Genomic DNA, 19397 nt, shown 5'->3' with positions numbered 1-19397 from the left:
AAAACTCTGGATCGAATAATGGCTCGATTTCACTGGCCGGGCATATGGGCGAACGTGCCCTGCTGGGGCATGTCCTCCCCGGAGTGTCACCTGGTTAACCAGCTGACCATTCCAAAACAGCCAGCTGGCTTTGTGGCCATTGCCATTAATAGAGGGTCCATTTGAGTGCATTGGCATGGAACCCATTTCACCGGAGAGCATGTTGTGTTAGTTCTGGTGGATTATGCAGGAAGCCGTGCCGCTGAGTACCAGTGTGGCCCAGGCACTGTTTCAGGTCATCTCCCAAGTTGGCATCTTGAAAGAGATATTGATTGACCCAGGCACGTCATTCATATCGCACACTAAAAGAGTTGTATGAATTATTGGGCAATAAATCTTTCCGGACCAGGATCTTCCATCATCAGACTGATGAGTTGGTGGAGCAGCTGAATAACAATTTGAAGTTCATTCATGAGGATGAACGCAACTGGGATCACTGGTTATACCCTCTGTTGTTTGCAGTGCAGGAGGTGCCCCAGGCCTTCACAGGATTTTCTCTCTTTGAATTACTGTTTGGCAGAAAGCCATGGGGGGTGTTGGACCCGATTACAGGAAACTTAAGAGGAAGGTCCAAGCCCTGCAAAAACAAGATTCATTACGTCCTGGAACTGAGAGCAAAGGTGCACATGTTGGGGAGGTCATCAGAGGGACTGGACTCAAAGACAAACTGCTTGTAAAGTTGCTCACCAAGTGGCACGGACCCTTTGTGGTTACACGGCGAGTGGGGGACGTTGACTATGAGGTGGAACGGTTGGACAGGGGAGGAGCCACACAGGTATATTACCTCAACCTCCTGAAAGCATGGAGAGAGGATAAAACTGCTTCTCTGGTGAGTCTAGTTAAGGAAAGTGCGTTGGTGAGTTGGGTCCGGAGGTGTCAAATTCTACCATTCCCACCTCCCTTCATTGCGTTCACAGCCCTACAGGTTGCCTGAGCACATGAGACAAATTATGCAAAAGTAATTGGCTGAAATGGTAAAAGCTGGGTGGAATTACACAGCGCGTGTTGTAGCCCCATACTTCTTGTAGTTAAGAAAGATGTGTCTATACAGTTCTGTGTTGACTACTGTAAGGTGAACAAGGTCTCACTGTTTGATGTTTATCTCATTCCCTGGGTCAACTTGCTCCTGTACCAGTTGGGCACTGCTCTTTTTTTTTTTTACGACACTAGAATAACCAAGGCCTACTTGCAGATTCCCTTGTCTGCAGAGTCTAAGGAAAAACAGCCTTCCCCACTACATAAGGTTTGTACTTGTTTGTCACACTTCAGCTTGTACAGAACCCCAGCCACTTTCCAGCGCCTCATTGACCACGTGATGTATCCACAAGCTGCATATGCTGCTGACCACCTGGACAATGTTATCATCCATAGAGACACCTGAGTGGTGCTTGTGCGGCGGGTGACCACAGTCCTGGCGTCCCTGAGGCAGGCGGGACTCACAGCCAACCCAAAAAACTGTTGGTTGGATGGAGGGAGGTACAGTATTTGGGGTACCACTTGAGGGGCAGGCAGGTGCATCCACAAATGGATAAAACAGCTGCTATTCCCATCCCAAGACAAAAAAAGAAGTGAGGTGGTTGTTGTGAGTGGCTGGTTACTACTGCCGGTTTGTGCCTAACTTTGCGGACCTGACCAGCCCCGTGACTCTCACCCAAGATCTGGTCCAGTAGGCGGAGCAATGCACTGGTGAAGAGGACTCTCTATGGGAAACCTCTGCTCCACCCACCTAACGTCTCCCTCACTTTTGGTTCTGGTGCGGGGGGCCGTTTTGTCCCAGCTCAGCCAGATAAGGGGGGTTGCCTGCCCAGTGGTGTACATCAGCCGCAAACTGTTGGAGTGGGAGGCTAGGTAAAGCACCATGGAGAAAGAGTGCCTTGTCATCCGGTGGGCAGTTGACTCCCTCCGTTATTACCTCCTGGCCTTGCTTTCACCCTCTGTTTGGTCACACCCTGCTGCAATGGATGCTAATGCCCGGATCACATGGTGCTATCTGGCCCTCCAGCCTTTTAAGTTGAAATTGCCGGGGGCGCAGATAGTCATGGCTGATTTCGTCTCCTGCGCGTGGGGGGTCGGGCATGAGTAGGCTAGGCTAGGCCGGAAGGCTCCCCTTTATAAGTTGGGCAGTGGGGTTGTGTGGCGTGGTGTAGTTGACGGCAGGGGAGGAGTGGTGCAGAGAGTTCAGGGTGTGGTGTCAGGGGAGGCTGGTCTTCACAGCCGGCAAGCATCATTTAATCATGCCTTCCCTATTTCAGTAGTGGGCAGGGCCGGAGAGGGGAGATACAATTGGAGCTGCTGCAGTGGGAGGACTTGGCAGCAGAGAGTGGACAGCAGAGAGCTCAGCACTGCAAAGTGCACACACGTATAATAAAAGTCTGCATAAACATCTGGGTCATGCCAGGTCCTTTCTTGTCCACAATAACATTGTACAGGGTGGGCCATTTATATGGATACACCGTAATAAAATGGGAATGGTTGGTGATATTAAAGTCCTGTTTGTGGCACATTAGTATATTTGAGGGGGCAAACTCCTCAAGATGGGTGGTGACCATGGTGGCCATTTAGAAGTCGGCCATCTTGGATACAACTTTTGTTTTTTCAATAGGAAGAGGGCCATGTGACACATCAAACTTATTGGTAATGTCACAAGAAAAACAATGGTGTGCTTGGTTTCAACGTATTGAAGTTACAGTGTGTAATAAAGAAGACATGGAAATCACTTTAGTCTTTCAACAGATTAAAATCAAAATCATTTTATTGACTTAAAAGTGATTGTTGATGTGTACCTGTTTATAAAAATCTTAGCAGCAAAGAATAATCATGTATTAAAACATTTTATACATTTTCTAAATTACGAACTGAATACATGAACATAGCAAGACATTCCTGTGACAATGTGACGCACAGTTAATGCTTCATTCAGTGGTTTTAGGGAGGTACGTGTAAGCTACACATATAAAAGCTTTCACCCAGGAGAGAATCTGTATTAAAACATGCACTTAAAACATGCTGTAATAAAGAAACTGTAGATTTATAGCACGAAATCTGTGCATGCATGATGTTGCACAGTTAACATCTTATATGACCACAACATATTTTAATAGGTTGTGTCATATGTCTCATAATTTGCTACTTTAAACATGTGTCTAAGGTCATGGTCCACAGAATATTGTTGTTTATATCAAAACAAGTTTTACCCAGTGTCCTCTGCAGGTCTGAGACTGAAGTGTAGCTTCTTCTTAGAGCGATGACCTGCCAGGCTGTACTTCAGCATCACACAGCCCTCTGCTGCCTCTGAGCTCTGACACAGAATTACAGTGTTAGAAGTCACGTTAATTACTGTCATCAAATACCTAAACAACAACATGAGAGGCTGCTGCTCCTACCTGTCCAGTGAGCTGGGCATAAATCAGTGACCTCTGACCCTGGAAAAGTGTTGTGATTGGTGGAGAGAGGACAGTGACGGACACTTCCTTTGGTAAATCCCATGTGACTGAGATGTCGACCACAGCCGGCTGCAGAGCAAATCGCAGCGACTGCATCACCTGAAAAATAATGAAAGACTCTCCAAATATACACAAACAGCTGGAACAGACATTTTACTCACTGCAGGTCTGATCTCAAAAACGTATCTGCTGCTGCTGTAATGTTTAACTTGACCTCCAATTGTGTTTAATGTCTTACTTTTGGTTGCATCCTGTCAGTCCCTGTGATGAACTGAGGGTGACCTCCTCCTTCCTTGGCCATCCCATTGATGAGAGCAGAGCTGGCCCCTTCCCCAATCCCAAAAGAGAAACACCTGCAATACAACAGTTCTCTTTGAGTACACAGAGGACATGTTGGACATTCTGGGAATTGTGTAGATATAGTTGTGTTTTTGTGGTTTCACCTGTGAGAATCTGAATTCTTCTTCACCAGATCTATCACTTCTTTGGTGTTCCCCACCTCTCCATCAGTAAAGACAAACAGCTAGAGAGGAGAGTTGGCACATGAGGACATAACATCAAACCCAGAAACACACAGCTTGTTCTGAGAGCTGAGTTAGGTTTCAGAAACACAAATATTTTTATATCATGCGCAAAGAACAATGTACAGTTAGTGTGAACTTCAAACAAAATCTATTGCCTGAAAAAGGATTACACTCACAAGCTTACAAAAAAGTCACATAAAAATAAATTGGTTGTACAATGGACGCATAGTTACTGAGCTCCAATCCAACTGAACTAAATTACAGCCCCCAGACTCGAAAGTAACAGTACCAGAGTATTTAAAAAGGGATGAAAAAGGGGAAATCCACATTAGGACAGAAAATTACTAACCAGGCGATGACTGAGTGGGCAAAGACCGAAAAAAGAATGGAACCACACAACAAAGAAGATGGCGACTGCTTGCTACCTAGCCATGAGACAGCGCTAGCTGAGTCTGGAGGAGATTGCGTCATCCTCCGGGAGATCGCAAAAGTGTCCAAGGAGCCTGGCAGTTTTAAGATAAAGTTCAAGAATCACTCTCAGAAGTCACGGAAGACATTGGCAGAAAACTGGCAGATGAGTTGGCGACGTTCAATCAGAAACTAAACCAAAAGGTATTTGAATGTGTGGCTACACAGCAGTCACAGGGTAAGGCCATTGCCAAGGCAGAGGGACGTATAGCTGAGATGGAGGAGAGTGGCGTGGTGACAAACGAGGCCTTACTCACTTTTTTGGAAAGACAACATGAGCTTCGAGAAAAGGTTATTGACTTGGAGAGCAGATCCAGGAGGAACAACATCCATATTTATGGGGTACCCAAGGACTCAGAGGGCGAGTCAGTAATTACCTTTTTACAAAATCTGCTCAAGAAAGAACTGCCTTTGCCTGAAGGTATGTCCCTCGAGCACATAGAGCCTCAACATGTAAGCCCAAGCTAGATGCAACACCGAGATCTATAATCATTAATTTCCTTCAGTTTGATGTAAAAGAGACGGTCCTTAGACTTGCCTAGAAGGAAAAAGTGCTGATGGGAAGCAAACAGTATCACAACTATGCCTATGAAGTCATGGAGAAACACAAAACGTACACGGGAATAAAACAGGCACTAAAAGAGAGGAACATTCGATTTCACATGCCCCTTCTCCCGGATTCGCATCCACTGGAGCACCGGTCCACGGACCTACAGGGACACAGAGGACACGGTGAGAGAGTTGAGAGCACGGGGCATTGAGGTGGCTTCTATGCGTGCGAACCCAAGCCTCAGCATTGAAGAGAGGATACGTAATGCATTTCCATGGCATAGAGTGGACACGGAGGGGGACAGAGGGCCACGAATGGAAACTCGAATCAGATGCAAACTGAGGGAATATAGAAGAGACTATTAAATATGAACGACAGGGAGGATAAGAGTTGTACTCCCAAGCAAGCAGCCTGAATAGGAAGGTAAATACGCATTATTTGGTTTCATTGCTGTTTAAGAGGGTGTGTTGATAATTCAGTTGATCAGATATATAAGATGTCGTATTTGTTGGACTTATCTAGTGTAAGCGGGATGTACTTGCTGGTCAGTCACCTCATCACTAGGGAGAGCTCCCAACTTATGTCGGATTTTTTCTCTCCTCTCCCCAAAAGAGACCTAGAGGGATCAAATGACCGTGAGTGTTTGGAAGACTCTATATAAACTGAAAAGAGATGATAGTGATGTGGCATTTCTACAAGAGATGCACATATGAGAAACTTAAGAGACAAGGCTTTAAGCATGCCGCTCCCAAAGATGTTACGCTTGTTCCAGTCTGTTCCTATAGAAAGCCCGGACCAATGCTTTGCAGAGTGGGATAAAATCTTTTCCAGATTTATATGGGCGGGTAAGCCGTCCTTGCTTACATGACTATTATAGGGCAACCCAAATAAAGCCACTGGTGGGCTGGTGTAAGCCTGTGTATCGTATCAAGATGGAAGGAAATCGAGTATTCCTTGGGAGGTAACTTTCCTGTTAGGGCACTGATAGGAGACCCCTCAGTGTTAAGTCGTTTGGGAGACCTAGGTAACCCTTGGATAATAAGCTTGGTGAAGACATGGAATGCATTACTTAAAAAGTATCAATTAAAACAGGGGGCTGGACTCCTTAGGTGGTTCACATATGGCTCAGAGTTTTTGCCTAGTAAGATTGACTCGACATTTAAAACATAGGGTAATAAAGGTCTCACCACATACAGTACCTCGTTCAAAGAGGGGAAAGAGTTTCCAGGACCAGGATCAAGATTTTTTTTAGATATTTGCAACTGAGAAATTTTCTGAATAAAAAATTAAAACATACCCAGTTACTGATGGGGAACGAAAACATTATTTGTATATTTGAGAATGCAAATAAGGATGCACCCTATCAAAAACTTATCTCAAAATTATATCGATCACTGACCAATCAAAAGGGTCATGATACAGAATATGTAAAAACAAAAGGGGAAACAGAGGGGCAATCTAACCTTATCAATAGAGGAATGGGATAGAATTTGTATGCAGCAGTAGTCAGCAACAAGCTCCCTCTCGTGGAGGGAATTTAGCTGGAAGATTGTAACTCGTTACTTTTGTACCCTGGCGCAAAAATCCAAATATTCTCAGCAGACAATCTGCTGGAGGCTGTGTGGGCATGCAGTAGCAAATCACTTCCATATTCAATTCAATTCAATTTTATTTATATAGCGCCAAATCACAACAAAAGTCGCCTCAAGGCGCTTTATATTGTACAGTAGATAGCACAATAATAAATACAGAGAAAAACCCGACAATCATATGACCCCCTATGAGCAAGCACTTTGGCGACAGTGGGAAGGAAAAACTCCCTTTTAACAGGAAGAAACCTCTGGGAGAACCAGGCTCAGGGAGGGGCGGCCATCTGCTGCGACCGGTTGGGGTGAAAGAAGGAAAACAGGATGAAAGACATGCTGTGGAAGAGAGACAGAGATTAATAACAGATATGATTCGATGCAGAGAGGTCTATTAACACATAGTGAGTGAGAAAGGTGACTGGAAGGAAAAACTCAATGCATCATGGGAATCCCCGGCAGCCTCACGTCTATTGCAGCATAACTAAGGGAGGATTCAGGGTCACCTGGTCCAGCCCTACCTATATGCTTTAGCAAAAGGAAAGTTTTAAGCCTAATCTTGAAAGTAGAGATAGTGTCTGTCTCCCGAATCCAAACTGGAAGCTGGTTCCACAGAAGAGGGGCCTGAAAACTGAAGGCTCTGCCTCCCATTTTACTTTTAAATACTCTAGGAACAACAAGTAGGCCTGCAGAGCGAGAGCGAAGTGCTCTAATAGGGTGATATGGTACTACAAGGTCATTAAGATAAGATGGGGCCTGATTATTTAAGACCTTGTATGTGAGGAGCAGGATTTTGAATTCAATTCTGGATTTAACAGGAAGCCAATGAAGGGAAGCCAAAACAGGAGAAATATGCTCTCTCTTTCTAGTCCCTGTCAGTACTCTTGCTGCAGCATTTTGGATGAGCTGAAGGCTTTTCAGTGAGTTTTTAGGACATCCTGATAATAAAGAATTACAGTAGTCCAGCCTGGAAGTAATAAATGCATGAACTAGTTTTTCAGCGTCACTCTGAGACAGGATATTTCTAATTTTAGAGATGTTGCGCAAATGGAAGAAAGCAGTCTTACATATTTGTTTAATATGTGCATTGAAGGACATGTCCTGGTCAAAAATGACTCCAAGGTTCCTCACAGTGTTACTGGAGGCCAAGGTAATGCCATCCAGAGTAAGAATCTGGTTAGATACCATATTTCTAAGATTTTCATGGCCGAGTACAATAACCTCAGTTTTATCTGAATTAAGAAGCAGAAAGTTAGCGGCCATCCAGGTCTTTATGTCTTCAAGGCATTCCTGCAGTTTAACTAATTGGTGTGTGTTACATGGCTTCATGGATAGATAGAGCTGTGTTTCATCTGCATAGCAGTGAAAATTTATGCTATGTCTTCTAATGATGCTGCCTAGGGGAAGCATGTATAATGTAAATAGAATTGGTCCTAGCACTGAACCCTGTGGAACACCATAATTGACCTTAGTGGGTGAAGAGGACTCTCCATTTACTTGAACAAATTGGAGTCTATTAGATAGATATGATACAAACCACTGCAGCGCAGTACCTGTAATACCTACAGCATGTTCTAATCTCTGTAATAGGATATTATGATCAACAGTATCAAACGCAGCACTAAGGTCTAGCAGGACAAGCACAGAGATGAGTCCACTGTCAGAGGCCATAAGAAGATCATTTGTAACCTTCACTAAAGCTGTTTCTGTGCTGTGATGAGCTCTGAAACCTGACTGAAACTCTTCAAATAAGCCATTCCTCTGCAGATGATCTGTTAGCTGTTTGACAACTACTCTTTCAAGGATTTTTGATATGAAAGGAAGGTTGGAGATTGGCCTGTAATTAGCTAAGACTGCTGGGTCTAGAGATGGCTTTTTAAGTAAAGGTTTAACTACAGCCACCTTGAAGGCCTGTGGTACATAGCCGATTATTAGAGATAGGTTGATCATATTTAAGATTGGAGAATTAATTAATGGCAGGACTTCTTTGAGCAGTTTTGTAGGAATGGGGTCTAAAAGACACGTTGATGGTTTGGAGGAATTAATTATTGAAGTTAACTCAGAAAGATCAATTGGAGAAAAAGAGTCTAACTTAACATCGATGGTACTAAAAGTAGCTGTAGATAATATTACATCTGTGGGATGATTATTGGTAATTTTTCTCTAATGATAAAAATTTTATTTGTGAAGAAGTTCATGAAGTCATTACTAGTTAACGTTAAAGGGATTGTTGGCTCAGTAGAGCTCTGACTTTTGTCAGCCTGGCTACAGTGCTGAAGAGAAACCTGGGGTTGGTCTTATTTTCTTCAATCAGTGACGAGTAGTAAGATGTTCTGGCTTTATGGAGGGCTTTCTTATAAAGCAGCAAACTATTTCTCCAGGCTAAATGATGATCCTCTAAATTTGTGACACGCCATTTCCTCTCCAGCTTACGAGTCATCTGCTTTAGGCTACGTGTTTGAGAATTATACCACGGAGTCAGGTACTTCTGATTTGAGACCTTAGTTTTCACAGGAGCTACAGTATCCAGAGTAAATGCGTAGTGAGGAGGTAAAATTATTAACAAGATAATCGACCTCTGTTGGAGTAGCGTTCAGATAGCTGCTCTGCTCTATGTTGGTACAGAGCATTGAAGATAACAGTGGGTGGATTATATTCTTAAACTTAGTTACAGCACTTTCAGAAAGACATCTACTTTGATAAAGTCTACTCTCCACTGCTGTGTAATCAATTATTGTAAATGTAAATGTTATCAGGAAATGATCAGACAGCAGAGGGTTTTCAGGAAACACTGTTAAATGTTCAGTTTCTATGCCATATGTTAAAACAAGATCTAGAGTGTGGTTAAAGTGGTGGGTGGGTTCTTTTACATTTTGAGAGAAGCCAATTGAGTCTAATAACAGATTAAATGCGATGTTGAGGCTGTCATTCTTAACATCTACATGGATGTTAAAATCACCCACAATAATTATTTTATCTGAGCTGAGCACTAAATCAGATAAAAAGTCTGAGAAATCAGAGAGAAACTCTGTGTAAGGCCCAGGTGGACGATAGATAATAACAAGTAAGACTGGTTTCTGAGTTTTACAGCTGGGGTGGACAAGGCTAAGCATCAGGCTTTCAAATGAATTAAAAGTCTGTCTTGGTCTTTCGTTAATTAATAGGCTGGTGTGAAAAATTGCTGCCACACCGCCCCCTCAGCCTGTGCTTCGAGATTTCTGGTAGTTAGAATGACTCGGGGGTGTTGATTCATTTAAACTAACATACTCATCCGGCTGCAACCAGGTTTCTGTAAGGCAGAGTAAATCGATTTGTTGATCAATTATTAAGTCATGTACTAACAGAGACTTGGAGAGAGAGACCTAATATTTAATAATCCACATTTCACTGTTTTACTCTTTGGTTCAGATGTGGATACTGTATTGTTCTTTCTTTGTGATTTTCTATGTTTAAGTTGTTTGTTGCTGGTTTTAGTTTGTTTTTGTCTGTTTGGGAGCTGACACAGTCTCAATGGAGATGGGTTTTTGGGGGTAGCAGGAGGAGAGAAGCTGCAGAGAGGCGTGTAAGACTGCAACTCTGCTTCCTGGTCCCAACTCTGGATAGTCATATTTTGGGGGTTTAATAAATTGGTCCATATTTCTAGAAATGAGAGCTGCTCCATCCAAAGTGGGATGGATGCCGTCTCCTAACAAGACCAGGTTTCCTCTAGAAGGTTTGCCAATTATCTATGAAGCCCACATCGTTTCTGGGACACCACTCAGACAGCCAGCAATTTAAGGAGAACATGCGGCTAAACATGTCACTCCTGGTCTGATTGGGGAGGGACCAGAGAAAACTACAGAGTCCGACATTGTTTTGGCAAAGTTACACACCGATTCAATATTGATTTTAGTGACCTCCGATTGGCGTAACGGGTGTCATTACTGCCGACGTGAATTATGATTTTACTGTATTTACGTTTACCCTTAGCCAGCAGTTTTAAATTTCCTTCAATGTCGCCTGCTCTGGCCCCTGGAAGACAATTGACTATGGTTGCCGGCGTCTCTAGCTTCACATGTCTGAGAACAGAATCACCAATTACCAGAGTTTGACCCCGGCGGTGTGTCGCCGAGTGGGGGAAAGCAGTTAGACACATGAACAGGTTGGTGGTGTACCTGGGGCTTCTGTTTAAGACTATGCTTCCTCCTCACCGTCACCCAGCCGCCCTCTTTCCCCAGCTGCTTGGGGTCTGCCGGGGAACAGCTAGCAGGGCCTACGCTATCTTCGGCTGCACCAGCTACAGGGGCCTGGCTAGCTACGGGTGAATGAAGGGTGCGAAGCCAAGTCTTCAATTCAGTAATCCTGGCCTCCAGAGCTGCAAATATGCTACATTTGTTACAGGTATCATTACTGCTAAAGGAGGCCGAGGAGTAACTAAACATCTGACACAATGAGCAAGAAAGTGCAGGAGGGACAGGTGAAGTAGCCATGGTGCTAACGAGTCAGCTACGAGCTAAGCTAGCGAAACAGTAAAGAGACAGTGAGTGAATACTTTGGCTATAAAATAGGTAGTGAGCACACAGAAAGGGTGATTCAGATGAAGCACGTTAAGATTATACTATGAAAAAGGAATGTATCAAAAGATTTAAATTCAATTGCTAAGCAGAAAAGCTACTCAGAAACACCACTGATATTCTACCACAAAGCGAGCAAACACCAACACCACCATATCTTTTCGAATTGTCCTGATGTGGCACCATTTTGGTAGGAAATACATAAGGTCTTGGAAACTGTCTTTAAAAAGAAAATACAATTTCATTTCCCTGTACTGTACTTAGGAAACTTAGAGAGTCTTGTGTAAATCAGATAAATATCTGCTCAATGTGCTGTTGGTGGCTTCTAGAAAAGCCATAACCCATCGTTGGTTTAGTGAAGACACTCTTACTACAAATGAGTGGTTTGATTTGATATATATTATATTTGTTATGGACAGTGTTGGGACTAACGTGTTATTAAGTAACGCGTTACAGTAACTACGTTATTATTGTGGTAACGAGCACGGTAACTAGTTATCATGCCAAAATCAGGAACGCGTTACTCGTTACTGGGATTTAGATAGGCCCATTATTCGTTACTTCGTGTGGTGGCTATCACGGAGCTTCCACAGATTCAGTAACATTAGCAAGTGGTGGAGGCCAACAGGTGGATGAGAGAAAGGGGAGGCAAGAGGAGAGACCCAAAGCGGCCGCCCATCCGAGTGTCAGGTGAACTGAACTTCAGGTAAGAAGTTATGACCTGCAGTCTATCTGGGTCAGATATAAACCAAGTTTAGTTCGAGTTTATTTTCGTTATGCTGACTTTTTCGTACCGCGTGCTAGCTAGCATGACGGAGTTTCTATACAGCTGGGTGGCTGCTATGTTACTGATGTTGAACTTTATTTTGTTCATAAGGTTCATTATTAGAGTTGCCAACCGTCCCCTAAAAAACGGAATTGTCTCGTATTCAGAGAAAACATTATGCGTTTCGTATTGAGGTGAAAAGGAACGCAGTTTGTCCCATACTTCAGCTGCAATGAAAAAGACACAAAGCTGGATTTATTCTGTGTCTTTGCTGCACAGCTGCCTCTTCTTCTCTCATTCTCCCCCCTCCCTCTCCTGTTTCTACTTCAATCATGAAACTGATCAATGATCAGCTGATCGGCTTTTCTCTCGTTTGTTTATCGCCCACTTTACGCCAGAAAGAGGAAACCAGCGGATGTCGCGTTAAACAACAGCAGCACGTTTGATCAGCTGTTGTTAGAATTTATTTAATATTAATTTCTAGTATCAGCTGATGTTTGCTGGAGCCACAGCTGTAAAGCTGCTGGTCATGATATCGGTTTGGTTATCTGGTGAGAGGGAAACATGAAGATGAAACCAGGAGATGTCCTTACTGAATCATCAGAGCTGAACAGGTGATGGAGAAACAGGTTTACCTTTCAGGTGACATGGATGAGTTGAAGGGAAGTTATGAACTGTTTCTGAGAGACAAATAACACCAGGATCCTTTTTTTATGTAGCTGACAGCTGGTAACTGTGCAGGGGCGGGTCTAGCAAAGTGATGCCAGGGGGCCAGGTAGGGCATTAACAGGGAAAGGGGGGGACAAAGAAATACTTTCTTATTCTCATTTAAAATGTCTAGCTTTTAATAAATAATTATCTGAGTCTTACAACAAACGATTGATAGATTGATACATATATACCATCAAGACAGTGTACATCACTGTCACAACAGTGTTTGTTTTCATTCAAAGGCTTTATGATTTTTCCTATAATGGCTGTCGGTCTCTAGTCAAAATGCCCGGGACGACTTTTTGTCCCAGTCCAGCCCTGTATGCAGCTCATCTGCAGTCTGGTGTTACCTACACCTTCCTATTCAGAAGGCAGAATTTCCGAGTTCTGAGTACAATCGAAAGCACCACGACTGCAGTTTTTGTGTTGGATGTAAAAAGCGCACATGACGCTGTGACGTAGGCTAGAATCATGGCGGCGGTCAACGACGGTCCAGGTGGGATTTCTCGTGGAAATATGCACATTATCTTTTCCTTTCTATTGGTAGGTGGCACAGTGCACTTGTGGCAAGTAAGCAAGCTAGAAGACTGGTACTCTTGCTGGGTATCCAGTTACGGAAGCAACACATTAACAAGAGAAGTCTGAGTAAAACCAAAGTTACTTTCCCTAGTAACTAGTTACTTTGAAAGTAACGAGTAACTTAAAGTAACTGAGTTACTTTTGATGGAAGTAACTAGTAATGTAACTAAGTTACTAATTTAAAGTAACTTACCCAACACTGGTTATGGAAAAAATAACTTTTAGAATGAAGTCGCAGGCGGACTCATTTGAGGAATACTGGTCGAAATGGTTAACCTATACACAAAATGGAAGGCCTGATGTTCATTGTTTTTCCCCACTGTTTTTGTTATGTTATTAAATTGTACTCTTGTATTCCTTGTATAAAAAAGAAAACCAATAAAACATAAATGAAAAAAATAAATAAATTTTGAAGTTATGGCATTGAAACTGCTTAGTAAGCTATGTACAACACATTTCTCTGCGATTCGAGAATTACCTATGATCTTAAACTCAGTGAAATGTCTTTTTTCTGCCTTTTACACAAGAATGTCCATATGTGTGTGTGTTACCTGTCTAGGCTGTTTAGGAATGCATGGCTGGCTGTAAATATGTTTGAGGGGCTCCAGGATCTCTGTTCCTCCAAGATCAGCCTCCATCTGCTCAATTTTCGTCAGAGCGATCTTCACATTCTCCTGCTTGTACTTCACACTTGTGCTGCAAATACATAAACACGGATACACACATTTATTTTAAATTATTTTTTGGTTTTATTTTGTTTGCTATTGACCAATGTGTGTCTTTAATAAAGTAAAACTAAACTATGTCTTGGACAGCTGGATTTTTGTTGGGCTGACTGATACGAGGGAGAGACTTACGAGAAGATGTGTTCATATCTGGACCCAAAACTGTAAATGTTGAAATAGCAGCCCATTGGTAAGCTCTTCAACAGGAGCAGCAGAGTATCCTGAAGGGAAGAGAGAAAAGATGGTGAGGCCACTGTGTGAGAGGAACACTTAGAGAGACTTTATGACTATAACACCACATTATGAATACCCTGGCACTGCGGATGCGAGTATAATTCATACTTCCAGATCGATCCATTAAGAACACAAACTCTCCACGTGAAGCCTTTGAAGACATCACAGACTGGGGGAACTCAGGGTACAGACTCACCATCACCACTGGTTCACCCATCAGAGAGCCTGAAAAATAAGAGACAGAAAGAATGTAAAACAACACCGTGTTTCAGTATTTATTCAAACATATTTAACTCCTGAGTTGACGAGTAAAGATAATTAACTTTTTATTTGCAAACCAACAACTTCTCTCATTTTCACTCACCCGGCTCAGCAGAGGCCTGTCCTGCCTCCACCACAGCAGTGGGCTGGTGGGCGTCTTTGTAATAAATCAGCAGTTCAACATCTCTGTCAAACTTGTGTCCTGCAGCCAGCTTGACCTGCACACCACAAACACATTCATATTCATTCCTCAGTAATAAGTAACAACCACACACAGCAGACACATCAGCACTCTACCTACCGTGGCCTGGGTTTGATCAGTGTTGAGGTACTGCAGAGGGTCCAGGGAACAGTTGGACTCTACTTTAGAGATCGGACGAGGAGAGGACACTCGGGCAGAAAAAGACAGACTGTAGGGCACCAGAGAGGCTGGAACAGAAGTCACCTGGACACCTGCACCTTCACTACCTGTACTTGACATGAGACTGAATAAAAACCCTTTGTTCCAGTTGTAACTTCAAATGATATCAAAAGAATTGTGAAAGTAAAATGCCATTATAATAAAAACTAAGGAGAAATCAAATAATTTAACATTTTTAAAGGCCAGAATCAATGCAAAATGAAACCCATCCCACAATAGTTTTTTTTCTGAACTTGTAAACAAAGGTGATAATGAAAATAAAGTTATTTTGCAGTAAATTTTCAACTGAATAATTTTATGTTTTATTGCACTCATTATCAATGTAACTTTTATATGTCCATCACAAATTCTGAAAAAAATTATTTCTGTTTTATTCTAGAATTTTTATGTTTTTACAGACAGAAAGAGAGTGGAAATTTCCCCACCACTTTACATGCAGAAATGAAACTTTTTTCTGTTATTGTGCCCTCTGCTTTCTCACCCTGAGGTTGGTATCGAGGGTTGAGCACAGCAGGCAGACAGAACCTCAGACCATCATCAGCCTGCACAGCCAGCTCAGTGACGTACTCCAACCTGATGGAGGCGCTCTCTCCTGGAGGCAGACTGCCCACACGCAGAGAGAATATATCTGGACTCTGATCACTCTCCTCCAATAGGAAGGCCTGCTGACCGGAGCTCAGAGCATCATCATACTCCTCACAAGCCTGAAGCACAGGTGACACATGTCAGTGACATTCACTGTGTTTATTTTGAAGCTCACTTATAATCAGGTTATATTTACTGTCCAGCTCACCTTCTGTTTCTCCTTCACCTCAGCTACAATCTGTGTCTGTCCAATCTGAGCACTGAAATGACAGACAGCAGCATCTCCAGGCAGAGGGAAGACAAAAACAGCCTCTAATGGTTTGTCTTCCTTGTTTTCGTAGTTCAGAGTGGAGACCACTGTAGCCACATGGTCCCTCACCTCCAGCTCCACCTCAATGCTCTTCAGAGGAACTGACATTGAAACAAAATCATCTACGCTAGTAAATGTTGCTAATTCAAGTCAAAATCTGCTCTTCCTCATGTTCCTTTATGTTTCCATGCATCTGTAAGGAACGTTTTTGATGTACAGGGAGTGCAGAATTATTAGGCAAATGAGTATTTTGTCCACATCATCCTCTTCATGCATGTTGTCTTACTCCAAGCTGTATAGGCTCGAAAGCCTACTACCAATTAAGCATATTAGGTGATGTGCATCTCTGTAATGAGAAGGGGTGTGGTCTAATGACATCAACACCCTATATCAGGTGTGCATAATTATTAGGCAACTTCCTTTCCTTTGACAAAATGGGTCAAAAGAAGGACTTGACAGGCTCAGACAAGTCAAAAATAGTGAGATATCTTGCAGAGGGATGCAGCAGTCTTAAAATTGCAAAGCTTCTGAAGCGTGATCATCGAACAATCAAGCGTTTCATTCAAAATAGTCAACAGGGTCGCAAGAAGAAGCGTGTGGAAAAACCAAGGCACAAAATAACTGCCCATGAACTGAGAAAAGTCAAGCGTGCAGCTGCCAAGATCCCACTTGCTACCAGTTTGGCCATATTTCAGAGCTGCAACATCACTGGAGTGCCCAAAAGCACAAGGTGTGCAATACTCAGAGACATGGCCAAGGTAAGAAAGGCTGAAAGACGACCACCACTGAACAAGACACACAAGCTGAAACGTCAAGACTGGGCCAAGAAATATCTCAAGACTGATTTTTCTAAGGTTTTATGGACTGATGAAATGAGAGTGAGTCTTGATGGGCCAGATGGATGGGCCCGTGGCTGGATTGGTAAAGGGCAGAGAGCTCCAGTCCGACTCAGGCGCCAGCAAGGTGGAGGTGGAGTACTGGTTTGGGCTGGTATCATCAAAGATGAGCTTGTGGGGCCTTTTCGGGTTGAGGATGGAGTCAAGCTCAACTCCCAGTCCTACTGCCAGTTTCTGGAAGACACCTTCTTCAAGCAGTGGTACAGGAAGAAGTCTGCATCATTCAAGAAAAACATGATTTTCATGCAGGACAATGCTCCATCACACGCGTCCAAGTACTCCACAGCGTGGCTGGCAAGAAAGGGTATAAAAGAAGAAAAACTAATGACATGGCCTCCTTGTTCACCTGATCTGAACCCCATTGAGAACCTGTGGTCCATCATCAAATGTGAGATTTACAAGGAGGAAAACAGTACACCTCTCTGAACAGTGTCTGGGAGGCTGTGGTTGCTGCTGCACGCAATGTTGATGGTGAACAGATCAAAACACCGACAGAATCCATGGATGGCAGGCTTTTGAGTGTCCTTGCAAAGAAAGGTGGCTATATTGGTCGCTGATTTGTTTTTGTTTTGTTTTTGAATGTCAGAAATGTATATTTGTGAATGTGGAGATGTTATATTGGTTTCACTGGTAAAAATAAATAATTGAAATGGGTATATATTTGTTTTTGTTAAGTTGCCTAATAATTATGCACAGTAATAGTCACCTGCACACACAGATATCCCCTAAAATAGCTAAAACTAAAACAAACTAAAAACTACTTCAAAAACATTCAGCTTTGATATTAATGAGTTTTTTGGGTTCATTGAGAACATGGTTGTTGTTCAATAACAAAATTATTCCTCAAAAATACAACTTGCCTAATAATTCTGCACTCCCTGTATGTGAGGATAGATGTTTTGATGTTTATCTGGCTCTTACCTGCTTCCTTCTGGGAATTTAGCAGACCACAGGATCTATTCATTGTATTCTATACAAAAGACAACCACCACAGAGATTTAATTTAAATAACTGTTAAAAATAAATCATTAAACTAATGTTTCTGCGATCTTGGTACCAGAAGTCAAATAAGATTACGGTGGATGAATCTGATCTGTTCTTTCCCCAAATGTCCTTATATATAATTTGGATTAATGATGCACTTAGAGTTTAATAGTAAAAGTGAAAACAACAACAACAACACATGGATCATGGGAAAGCACATTTATCAGCTGAATGATTTTACAAGATGAAAATTATTCTTATCAATTTTTAACCTACACCACAATTCTCAAGCAAGTAATGTGCAACACATAACAGGACATTATGAGAGAGTATTTTTCAAAACACAGTCACAGAATGCTTTACAGAACATAATACAATAGATCAGAGTCAGAAAGAAAAAAAGAAAAAAATAAACAAGCAAAAATGGCAAAAGGTTTGAACAAACTGAATAAAATAGCAGCTAAGAAAGTTTGAGATCAATATCTGAAGGGTACAGTGTTGTATATAGAGGATGGGAGTAAAGCGTTCTTGTCTCTTTCAGTGTTGTTGAGACTCAGAATTATAGGTCTCAAATGAAGTGAGATGACAGAATTATGTCTTTTGTATGATGTCTGTTTTAATATAACCAGCAGGTTGCATTACAAAGCCCAAAAAGTGACATTTCTACATATGTTTGTATGTATGTGTCTCATGGTTGCACTGTGTACAGGGTTCCTGCACTCATCTTGTGACCACACTCTGTGAAAGAACAAAGTTACTCTTCCAGCTCAAAGTGTGTGAAAGAAATTGGGTGTTGGCTTTCTTGTGAACTTCCTGTGGTTGGAAAGAAGCATCGACATTTGTTTCTCATAAACACCTTAAAATGTATTGCTGTGAAATCTTACTAACCGCACTTTGTTCTTTGCAGCCAAAGCTGTTCTTGTTACAAATTTGGCATTACTGTGTTGAACTGGGTCACACTATGTACTTTAACACGACAATCTAACAAATTAAAAGTTTAATTCCTTATTTTAGAATATTCTGATATCAGAGCATGTCACATTTCACTAACATATTTCCTTAGCCCTGGACTGAGATAAATAATTCTGTTCGGCTTGTTCAGGATCTGGAAATTCAGACACACACATGCAGATATGTACTCACAACACCTGAGAACACCTTGAATATAATTAAATCTGTTTTTCAAAAACTGCATCACCTTGAAGCTCTTAATTCTTAATATTTTGGTCCCAGTAGAACTACCATCTCCACCCTAAATGACCATAGCCCCTCCACCCTTACTTATTTATTATATTACAGTATATAACTGCCCTTGTATACAGACCCACAATGTTTTTGTTTCAATGTTTCTTACACATACACCATGTATATAGTTTCACTCACATATATGTATACATATACATTGCTTTTTATTTTATTTTACTTATTTATTTATTTTTTCCCCTCGTTGTATATTGGTTTCTCTTCTTCTTACTTTTGCACCTTTGTGGTCCAGCTACCCAATTTCGCTGTGCAAGAAACTGCACAATGACAATAAAAAGCACTAAGTCTCTAAGTTGCTCTAAGTTAAGCGTACATTTAAAGAAAAGCCTACCTTTGAAAAGGGATCTATGTGTCCAGTAAGTACGTTCTTCTTGCACTATGTGAAGCAAGCGGTTGTGTGCCAACAATATCCCCACACAAGTTCTTATACCCAGTTGTGGAGAGAGTTTTTTTCTACTCCACTTATTGTATCTGTGGAGAATCTCCAATGAGATCGCTTGAG

At 42.1% G+C, this 19397-nt stretch overlaps 1 protein-coding gene across 3 annotated transcripts in view; it reads right to left on the bottom strand.

Moving 5' to 3' along the window:
* The window catches only part of LOC116329731 (von Willebrand factor A domain-containing protein 5A-like), a 42962-nt gene extending 23643 nt beyond the window's left edge, over positions 1-19319 (bottom strand). For all 3 annotated transcript variants that reach the window (XM_039598100.1, XM_039598102.1, XM_039598101.1), the window contains exons 1-13: positions 19227-19319; positions 17570-17618; positions 15651-15853; positions 15339-15561; positions 14738-14904; positions 14540-14654; positions 14252-14400; positions 14074-14162; positions 13768-13912; positions 3926-4005; positions 3721-3835; positions 3423-3581; positions 3234-3337 (exon numbers count right to left, since the gene is read on the bottom strand). In XM_039598100.1, the coding sequence (XP_039454034.1) occupies positions 3234-3337; positions 3423-3581; positions 3721-3835; positions 3926-4005; positions 13768-13912; positions 14074-14162; positions 14252-14400; positions 14540-14654; positions 14738-14904; positions 15339-15561; positions 15651-15853; positions 17570-17612 (1592 nt within the window). In that variant the 5' untranslated portion in view covers positions 17613-17618; positions 19227-19319. The remainder of the gene's footprint in view (positions 1-3233; positions 3338-3422; positions 3582-3720; positions 3836-3925; positions 4006-13767; positions 13913-14073; positions 14163-14251; positions 14401-14539; positions 14655-14737; positions 14905-15338; positions 15562-15650; positions 15854-17569; positions 17619-19226) is intronic.
* Positions 19320-19397: the final 78 nt, after the last annotated feature.

The sequence above is a fragment of the Oreochromis aureus genome, linkage group 14 (genome assembly GCF_013358895.1).
Source record: "Oreochromis aureus strain Israel breed Guangdong linkage group 14, ZZ_aureus, whole genome shotgun sequence".
Lineage (NCBI taxonomy): Eukaryota > Metazoa > Chordata > Actinopteri > Cichliformes > Cichlidae > Oreochromis > Oreochromis aureus.
Note: the sequence above shows the minus strand (reverse complement) of the source record. Positions and strands in the feature narration are given on the sequence as shown.